Raw genomic sequence first — 10,167 nt, 5'->3', positions numbered from 1 at the left:
AAACTGAGGCACGGCAAAGTACCCTGCTCCTCCTCATTCCCCATCAGCAGCGCTCCCCCGATCCCCTGCGCTGCCCTCCCAGCGGTGACAATTCCCGGGGATCTGTGGACAGGGCTCTGCTCCCTGATGTCACACGCGTGTCACTCTCAGCCTCAGAACCGCTGGCTGTGCCCGCGGTGAGGGCAGCAGAGCCGGGGGACAGTGATGCCAATCCCGGAGGGGCTCCGGGCCCCCGCTGGTCCCCGCTGGACCCCGCTGGCCCCCGCTGGCCCCCGCTGGCCCCCGCTGGCCACTGCTGGCCCCGGGTGCAGGAGGCAGGGTCCCGGCGGATGGTCAGCAGCTTTCCCGGGTCCCGGCTGGGGGCACAGGGCACTGCCACCCTGTCCCCTGCGTGTCCCCTGCGTGTCCCCTGCGTGTCCCCTCCGTGTCCCCTGCGTGTCCCCCGTGCCCTGTGCCCTGCCCTGCCAGCCCGGCCGAGCACCCGCAGCAGCCGGAGGAGCCCCGCACTCTCCCGGGGAGCGCGGCACAGGGAGGAGCCGGGATGACGGAGCAAACAAGGAGTGGGTGGGAGAACAAAGCGCTGCGGATGCGGAGCTGTGCTGGGGCCTGGGAAGATGGAGGCACCGAGGGGAWGGAGGGATGCGGGGAGGGGAAGGGGCAGCGGGGCTGGCACCGGCCGTGGGACAGCTGGACACAGCCGCGCTGCCATCCGGGGGCACTGGGGACGCTTGGGAGGGGACCCCGAGATCCACCGTGCCCGCTGGGGCTGTGCGAGCTGGGGGAACCCCAAAATTCACCGGGTCCCCTCGCTGTCCCCTCCCCGGGCACAGCCCGAGCCCCTGGCCCTCCCCACCTGCCCCAGCGCCTGTTTCACCAGTGAGTAATGCTGAATTACAGCGCTAAGGAGCTCTCTGGGGATCCTTCGGAATAACAGGAATAGTTTATGCGATTTGCATAATTGGCATGATAGGATTTTGCATCACGTTGCTGAGCTCGGGGAAGCGTCCGGGGCAGAGCCGAGATGGTACTGGGGGCTGTGGGCACCTCTGGGGGGCTGTGGGCACCTCTGGGGGGCCCTGGGCATCTCTGGGGGCTGCCTCCCCCCTGCCCAGCCCTGCCAGGGAAGGACCAGCCGGTCACAGAGGGGTGACAGAAGGGACAGGATCTCCACGGCCACCACCTGCCCATGTCACCCCTCTGTCCCTGTCACAGCCCCACAGCACCCCGGGGCACATTCGCCTGTCCCGTGGCCACTCCTGGTGGCTGTGGCAGCCCAGCCCGGCTCCCAGGAAACAGCAAAACGCCGGATCTGGGGCCTGGAGGACACGGTGCCAAATTCCCACTGCTCCAGTTCCAGCCCCAAGGGCACCCAGCTCCCTGCTCGCCATCTCCAGCCCTTCCCCAGGAACGTGGCTGCTCCTGGCTCAAAGCACAGCCCAGCCCTGGCTCTGGCCTCCCCTCGTTTCCTCCTCTCGCTAATTAATCCCCGCGCTGGGCTGTGGCATTGGGGACACCCAGCACAGACAGCGCTGGCCCTGGGGACACCCGGTGTGGCCACGGCTTCACTTGAGGAGCCGCATTCCTGTGCGGGGCAGGGCAGCCCGGGCTGTTTGGTGACACCACGGGGACAAGTGCCACCTCCCAGTGCTCCTTCCACCCATCTGCCGAGGGTCCTGCGTGTCCCAGGAGGTGAAATTGTGGCTCCTACGTCAGAGCAAGCCCTGCTGAGGCATTTCAGCCCCTGCCAAGCGCCACCGTTCACCGGCAGCTCCTGTCTGGCACCACGAGCCAGCAAAGGTCACATTCCCGGCCGCGGCCGCGCCGTGCTCGGACAGACCCGCTTTGTTCCCTGCGCTGCTCTAATTAGGAAATTGCGCTGATTTTTTTTTTTTTTTTTTTTTTTTTTTTTCCCACAGTTGAACTATCAAAACTTGGGCTTGTTCCCTGCCAAAGCCTCTTGTATCACTGTGCTGGTGACTCAGCGTGACACCGGGGCACTGAAAACACGGGACAGGGCAGAGCCAGCGGTTGGTTCCCAGTGAGTCCCAGCAGTCGGGGTTGGGGGTTGGCACTGTTTGGGTGCAGAATGCAGCAYCCCCGGGCCTCTGAGCTCCTTTTTTTTGTGCCAAAAAGCAGCGGGACCCACGGGAAAGGCCCAGGGATCCGACACCTCTGGAGTTCTCAGCTTGTTTTGTTTTTCCATGGGTGTTCCAGGAAACACTGGGGGCAGTGGAGCAGAAAAAAGTGTCAGGGGGTGCAGCCATGCTGGGGTGCGCAGCTGTTTGGGGTGTGCAGCTGTTTGGGGTGTGCAGCTGTTTGGGGTGCACAGCTGTTTGGGGTGTGCAGCTGTTTGGGGTGCGCTGGCAGCCCCCCTCCCTGGCAGCGCTGCCGTCCAGCTGTGTTGGCATAGAAACTGCAGCGCCTCCTGTTACACAATTCCCTGAGAGCCCCGGGAAGAGGCTGCGAGGAGGGGCGAGAAGTTGCCCGGAGGGGCGAGGAAGGGCGACAGCTCTCGGTCATCACCCCAGAGCCACCCCCTGTCAGCTCCTGGAGGAGGGGCCGGCAGGGTCCAGCACAGCCCCGTGGCTCTGCTGCCCTCCGGACAGCAGGGAATAGGATCCTGTTTAAAGACAGTGCCCCTTGCAAAACGCTGGCAGGAGTTCCTGCTCCCCCAGGCTCATCCTTCRCTCCCAGGGGTGYGGGGTGATCCCATGGGATGGGACARTCCCTGKGGACAGAGCAGGGAATGGGCAGYGACATCTCCCAGAGAGCTCCTTGTTTGCCCCTTGSCCTGCACGGGGTCCCACATGGCCACACAAACCACGTGAAAGGCCAAGGAGCGAAATCCAGCACTGAGCACTGGGAGTGGCACAGAGATCCTGAGGAATACCTGCCCAAGGAATGCTGGAGTTCCCTGTCCCTGGCACACGAGCTGTGCCCACCTTTCTGTGGGCATTGTCCGGCAGCCACAACCTCTCCAGAGCCTCGGGGCATCCAGGGAGGGCTGCGGGCACGGCGGGGGMGGCTGAGGGAGGCAGGAGAGTGCGGTTTGTTCTTATTCTCCAGGGTTTAATTAACARCGAGCAGCGCTGCCTCCGCACTCCTCTCACTGCACATCTGGCCAACTCAAACACAGCTGGAGGAGCTCTGTGCACAGCCCTCTGCTGCCACAGCTCAGGGGCACGGGGAGCGCTCATTAAACACTCCAAACTCAGCTTTCCCAGGGCTGGGGGACCCCCAGAACTTCCCCCGGCAGGACGGGCCATGGGGGCTGAGCTGCCACAGGCACGGGGGAGCCAGGGACATCGGGTAAATTGGAGAGGTAAATCCAGAGTACCAAGCTGGTGTCCAAGAACAGCCAGAGGCTCAGGAACATCCCGGGTGGGGCCTCATCCTGCACCCGGGCCGAGCGTGGGGGTGGCAAAATGGGACAGGACAGTGTGGGCCATCGGGAGGGAGCCACACGTCCCTGTGAGCCCTTGACTGGGCACAGACTGGTCATGGATCAGTTGGCAATTCCAGAGTAATTCTTACCAAAATAACCCCATTTGGCCTCACTGTAAACCCAAGGAGGGAGGGCAGTGGCAGAGGMTCTCCAAGATCTCAGCCATAGGTTGGGGGCTGTGCCAGGACTGYCCTGGCACTGTTGGATCCATCCAAGGCTCGCGGGGCCATCGAGGCAAACAGGAGCCAACGGGATTGTTTGTGTCACAGCCSAGCCTGCTCTGAAACTTCCTGCCCACATCTCTCCCAGGAGCAGGGAGCGAGGAGGGCAGGGAGGAGGAAGGCGACTCCTGCTCAACCAAAACACTCCCTGTGAAAACACGAGGCTGGGAGAGGAGTCGGTGCAGCCACTGGAACCAGTTTATTGTCACAGCACAGCACAGAGGTCACAGCCCACTCCCGGCTCTTCCTCCCAAGGAGACCCTGCACAAGCTGTTGGGGCAGGGATTAGCAGAGGAAGCTGCGGCCAATCTGCTCCAAACTTTCCTGTTGGGTCAGTAAATGCTCTCCACCGTGCTAAGGAGTGGAAGGAGCTGCATTAACCCCTTCAGCACCAGCCCTGCTCCCTCTCTGCAGCCACCAGGACCTGGCCTGGCCCCAGCACAGCGTCCCTGGGAGGGCTGCTCGTGTCTGCCCTGCTGCCAGGACCTTCCTCAGAAAGAAAACCAGAGCAGAGGCACAGCAGCACCCCCTCCTCACCCTCTGCCCTGGTGACACCAACCCAGGGATCAGGGTGTCCCCAAAGCCACACTSCCAGGAGATCCCTACCAGACCATCCTGGGAATGCCAGCACCCCTTCCCAGGAATCCAGATTAATCAGGGGCACATTAAAAAACCCGACATCAGCCCGGCAACGGCTGAAGGAGCCTTGAAGGAAAAACTGCCCAGAAATGCTCCTGCCAGCGCTGCACCGGTGAATCCAAAGCTCTCTCTGCTGGGAATGGGCTGAGTTGCAGCACAGCCAGGACTGAGCACAGAACGAACCAGCGGGAGCAGAGCAGGATCCCGAGGCTGGAAGGGCTGGGAGCAGGATCTGGCTGGCTGGGGTGACCAGAGCCATGGTCCTGGGATAACCCAACACCCTGTCCAGCTCCAGAGCCACGGCTGCTTTGCCAACACTGTCCTGGTGGCACACAGAGCCCAGCACCATGGGGAGCATCCCAGCYCCTGGGATCACTCTTTGTCTAGCACCAGATCCCACAACCCCAAAGTCCCCAAGCAYCCTCTGGTCCTTCCGCTGTCACAGAAACGCAGATTAAGGGTTGTGGCTTCGAGAAGGTAATAAATAAAGATCTGCAGTGTCCTGAAGAGCATCTGCAAGCTGGCRGGTGAGCTCGCTTCCACCAGCAGCCAAATCTGCCACCACCTGGCTGGCAGGGCAGCRTTCCAGAGCTTTCAGYGTCCCAGTGAGCTGGCACTGCTCCRACTGTCCTCAGAGGGATGGGGCTCCCTCGAGCTGCTCCTGAGTCTCTGGAGGGTTGGTTTCTGAAGCTCCAGGCCCTGTTCTGGTGCAGCACGAGCCGAGGAAACTCATCCAGGCCCCGAGGAAACGTGTGGCAGGAGCAGAGTCCATGGGATCCATCACCATCTGAGCAAAGGTGAACTGTGACCTCTGGGGCAGAGTCCATGGGATCCATCCCCAGCAAAGGTGAACTGTGACCTCTGGAGCAGAGTCCATGGGATCCATCACCATCCGAGCAAAGGTGAACTGTGACCTCTGGGGCAGAGTCCATGGGATCCATCCCCAGCAAAGGTGAACTGTGACCTCTGGGGCAGAGTCCATGGGATCCATCACCATCCCAGCAAAGGTGAACTGTGACCTCTGGAGCAGAGTCCATGGGATCCATCACCATCCCAGCAAAGGTGAACTGTGACCTCTGGGGCAGAGTCCATGGGATCCATCACCATCCCAGCAAAGGTGAACTGTGACATCTGGGGCAGAGTCCATGGGATCCATCACCATCTGAGCAAAGGTGAACTGTGACCTCTGGGGCAGAGTCCATGGGATCCATCACCATCTGAGCCAAGGTGAACTGTGACCTCTGGGGCAGAGTCCATGGGATCCATCACCATCCCAGCCAAGGTGAACTGTGATCTCTGCTGGGGCAGAGTCCATGGGATCCATCACCATCCCAGCAAAGGTGAACTGTGACCTCTGGAGCAGAGTCCATGGGATCCATTGGTCCATCCCAGCAAAGGTGAACTGTGACCTCTGCTGGAGCAGAGTCCATGGGATCCATCCCGAGCAAAGGTGAACTGTGATCTCTGCTGGAGCAGAGCCAGCCAGGGAGGAATGCTGCTCCAGGCACAGCAGCAGCTCCTCGCTGCCATCGCAGGCCATTTCTGCCAGCCAGAGCTGAGCTGTGACGGGGCCAATTCCTCAGCTCCCAGCAGAGCTGAGCACCCAGCCTGAGCCTGGCCCAAATCACAGCCCCTTGGCTGGCTCTGGACAGGTCAGAACCGAGTCCTGGATGTGTGGGAGCTGAATGCTCCCAGCTCCGGYGCTGCCCAACAGGACAAGGACACCGCAGCCTATCCCCACATGTGACAGGAGAGACAAGGGACACAGGGACACCACAGTGATCCCACAGGACTCGTGCCTGCCCTGCACAAACACCATCACTCTGAGCCTGGGATYTGGCCAGAGCAAAGGCAGACTGACCACTAGAATCAAACCTACAGAGAAAAATTTGGCTTTGGATGTTTTCGAGTTGCTGTTTAATCCCGAGACAGCGCAGCTGAGTGAGTCTGGAGTTTAAGTTACAAAAAAAGAAAGCGCTAGAAAATAATCTTGATACAAGAGCAATAATCAGCTGAGGTTCCCCACCCTGTGCAGGGAATCCTGCTCCACAATCCACCCAGCACAGCTGGGATGCTGCCAAGGCATTGCCTGTGCCCAGCACATGCTGGGAGGGCAAACTGTCCAGGGTGAAAGTTTTGTGGGGGAATCCCCAGCACTGGGAGTTAAGATGCTGCCACCAGCTCTGGCTTTGGCCTGTTCTTGATGGGGGACACTTCTGTGGAAGGAAAAGAAACTTGTTACAGAATCAGGGAATGCAAATATCCCTGCAGCCATCTCCCTGAGGAGGATCCAGGGCTTGAGCAGAGCAGCAAATGCTTGCACAGCACCTGAACTAAAAGAAGTTTGTTAGAAATAATCCCACATTCCCATGTGGAAATGCCCCTTTTTCACAGMACTGAACAATTAGAGACCTTCAGAACATGCCCAGCCCAGCAAAGCCATCAGGGCAGGGACAGATCCTGGGCAGGAGCAGGGCCAGCTCTGCCCTCACCCCTTTGACCCGACACCCCTGAGCTGTGTTTTGTTTGGCCTCAGYGCTGACATCTGAGCCCTGTTTAGGAGTAAACAAGCTCCAAGGAAACCAGCTCCATTCCCCCTATCCCAGATTGCTCCTGGGCAGATTCCACACAGGGAAACTTCCAGYTCCTCTCTGCACAAGCAGGGAGCTCCAGCTCCAGCGAGTGACAGCTCAGGGTTYTGCTGGCCCAGAACAGATTTCACCAGTCTGAGTTTTCAGCTTCTCAACACAAACCCCTGTGGGCTCCTTCCCCACCAGGGCCTGTTTGGTCACTTCTTGGTGAGCTCTCCCCCTTCCCAGCTGGATTCCCACACAAATCCATCCAGAGCTCTCAGATAACTCAGGAAGACTCAGGGACCGTCAGTTGTGTGGAGTTTGTGCTCTGACAATCCTGGAGGTGTGGGACCCCAGTGATCCTCTGGTTCCAAATCGCTGTGAAGTGAGGTGGGAAGAGCTCCAAGCCCTCCCAAGCCTCAGGGAGATGCAGTGATGAGCAGTGTGACACCAACAYTCACAAAATAACCATCCCTGTGCTGTGATGATGGGACTGGAGCAGGGAATGTGGGAGGGAGCCCTGGATCAGGCAGGGAAGGGATTCCTTGTGGAGCCTCCCAACCGAACGAGGGAGCTCAGAGCAGGTAGAGGATGTGACAAGAACAGCACATGGCACCCAGGGAGCTCCCCAAGGGAAAGCCCAGATGCCAACAGAACAGAGAGCAGAGCCTTGGGTCCTTCTGGGCCTGTCCCCACTCCAGGAGCTGCCATTCCCTGCCACTCCCTGCCATTCCCTGCCATTCCCTACCACTCCCTGCCACTCCCTGTCATTCCCTACCATTCCCTGCCATTCCCTGCCACTCCCTGCCATTCCCTGCCACTCCCTGCCATTCCCTGCCACTCCCTGCCATTCCCTGCCATTCCCCAGGACAACACTCACACTGGCAGAGGGTCTCAGGCCATTGCATGGGACAGGAGCACGAGAAGCCAAAGCTGTGCAAGGAGAACATACCTGGGATCTTCYCCGGGAGCGGCTCCGAAGGAACTTCTGGAAGCTCCAACTGTTCCTACARGGACATTAAAGACAAGGTGTCACACACCACAACTGTGGGCAAAGTCTGGGGGTGGAAAGTCCCAAATTACCCCCCAAACTGAGCTCTGAGAGTGGGAAAAAGGTACTTTACCTTCTGTTACAAACAGCTTCCTGAAATGTGGATTTTAATCACAAGAACATCTTACCTGAGTAATAGCATTTAATTCTTCTAGAATGGCATCTTCATCCTCCTCAGTCAGGCTGCCAGCCAGGAGCTCATCTATTTGCTGTGGGTGAGAGGGAAGGACATTGAACTCCCAACTCCATGGCTCTTTAATACAATTCACATCCATAAACTCTGTGCACACAGAGGCAGAGCCCACTCCCAGCTCCTCGTGTACCCACCCTCTGGTACTCCACAGCATCCTGGGTTTCTCCTATTATCCTTTCCACCTCTTCTATGGACATAACCTGAAAGGAAGAGCCAAAATGCAGCTGTGGGAGGGGTCTGCAGGGAGGCAGCTCCAGCCAGGCCCCTCTGAACCACCCCAGCCACACGTACCTGGTGCATTTTGTTCAGACACTCGTTGCCTATTTTCAGACCCTCTATGACCTTCATTTCAATCTGGGTGAACTCAATGTCCTGGACCTGGAATGGGAAGGAGGAAGGGAAAAGTCTGTCACACCTTGGCCAGGAATTGGCACAGGCTGCTCAGGAAATCTTGGAAGGATTGAACAGATGTGTGGATGGGACATGTGGGGACAGTGGTGGCCCTGGCAGTGCTGGGGACTGACTGGGCTCAGAGGGCTCTTCCCATAAATAATTCCATGATTGGCATTATTAGGCAGACACAGGAGCACCAGAGAAGCTGCAGGGAGGAATCAGCTGAGCCCTTTCTGTCCTGTCAGTGCACCAGCAGCAGGAAATCTCCACACAAAATGCTCAGCACAGGCAGCTGCACCAGCAGGTCCAACAGCCCCTGAAGTGATTTCACCAGATTTTCCAGTTGCCAGTCCCAGCTGAGACCTCCCCAAACCCAAACACATTCAGTTCTGAAATGACAGTGCTGAGACAAGCCTGGGAAGTCCCCAGTGCAGCCATCCCCACTGTGAGCAACGTTTCAGCAATTTCCCAAACCCCCATTTAACATGGAACCTGCAAATTCTAAACACACCACTCTGTGTCTTCAGGGAATGGTCACACGTGCAATTTGGGAGACTTTGCCCTTGGACAGAGAGAGGGCTGAACACCTGCCAGGAATGGAATGGAATGGAATTCTACAGATCCCAGGGAATCCCCACCCCAGAACACCCCCAGCCCTCGCTCACCATCCGCTCCAGGTTGCTGATCTGGTTCTCTGTTTTATCCAGAAGCTGCTCCTGGTACCGTTTTTTCTTCAGCAGGAGCATGGCTTTCCTGAGGGACACGGAGGAAGGGAAACTCAGCACGGAGGAAGCAAATAAAAGAATCCCATCAAAGCCACGCTTGTTCTGCGCTTCTGCTAAAAGGGGACAGCTTGTGTGCAGCCTAAGTGGCAACCCTGAGTTGCTCCTGTGAAGAGCAAAGTGGATATCGGGAATAAATCTTTCCTTGGGAGGGTGGGAGACCTGGGCACAGTGCCCAGAGAAGCTGTGGCTGCCCCTGGATCCCTGGCAGTGCCCAAGGCCAGGCTGGATGGGGCTTGGAGCACCCTGGGACAGTGGGAGGTGTCCCTGCCATGGCAGGGGTGGCACTGGGTGGGTTTGAAGGTCCCTCCACCCCAACCCATTGTGATTCCTACAATCCAGGAAACCCTGGAGTGGCACTGACGCTCCCCTGCCCGCGGTGACCCCTTCCCCTCACTCTTTCTTGCCGTCCCGGAGCAGCTGCCGGGCCAGCGCCCGCTCCCGTTCCAGGCCCAGGCTCAGCCGCTTCTGGTACTGCCGGAGCTTGTCCCGCTGCTGCTTCAATTGCTGCGGGAGAGAGACGGGATGGACRGASGGGAGGGAYGGAGRSATGGACAGARGGACGGACACGGGTCACAACTCAGCTCTGCCGGTTCCAGCACCCCCCGAAGCGGCGCCGCCCCTCCCCCGGGCTCTCCCCGCCGTGTCACCCACAGCACCGGCACCGGGGATGGCTCAGCCCCGGCCTGGGCCCTCCATCACCGCGAGGACCCCACGGGAGCACCCGGAGCCAGGCCAGGCCAGTCCGGTGTCCCTCCGTTCCCCAGCATGGCCCGGGTCTAACCCGGTCTGTCCCCATCGCCCAGCACGGCCCGGTCCTGCCCGGTGTCCCCCGTTCCCCAACACAGCATGGCCCGGGTCTAACCCGGT

The 10,167-nt window shown here is 59.3% G+C and overlaps 1 protein-coding gene across 1 annotated transcript; it reads right to left on the bottom strand.

Annotated features, from left to right (window-relative positions):
• Nucleotides 1-3,842: 3,842 nt before the first annotated feature.
• CHMP6 (charged multivesicular body protein 6) lies at nucleotides 3,843-10,148 on the bottom strand. The gene is made up of 9 exons (XM_057386708.1): nucleotides 10,102-10,148; nucleotides 9,695-9,805; nucleotides 9,181-9,268; nucleotides 8,414-8,500; nucleotides 8,257-8,322; nucleotides 8,058-8,138; nucleotides 7,831-7,885; nucleotides 5,715-6,521; nucleotides 3,843-5,657 (listed from the first exon to the last, which is right to left on the bottom strand). The coding sequence occupies exons 1-8, from the start codon at nucleotides 10,146-10,148 to the stop codon at nucleotides 6,469-6,471; spliced, it is 588 nt and encodes a 195-aa protein (XP_057242691.1). The 3' UTR covers nucleotides 3,843-5,657; nucleotides 5,715-6,468.
• Between the last annotated feature and the right edge of the window lie 19 nt (nucleotides 10,149-10,167).

The sequence above is a fragment of the Malurus melanocephalus genome, unplaced genomic scaffold (assembly GCF_030028575.1).
Source record: "Malurus melanocephalus ecotype Western Australia unplaced genomic scaffold, MMel_1.1 scaffold_1035, whole genome shotgun sequence".
NCBI lineage: Eukaryota > Metazoa > Chordata > Aves > Passeriformes > Maluridae > Malurus > Malurus melanocephalus.
Note: the sequence above shows the minus strand (reverse complement) of the source record. Positions and strands in the feature narration are given on the sequence as shown.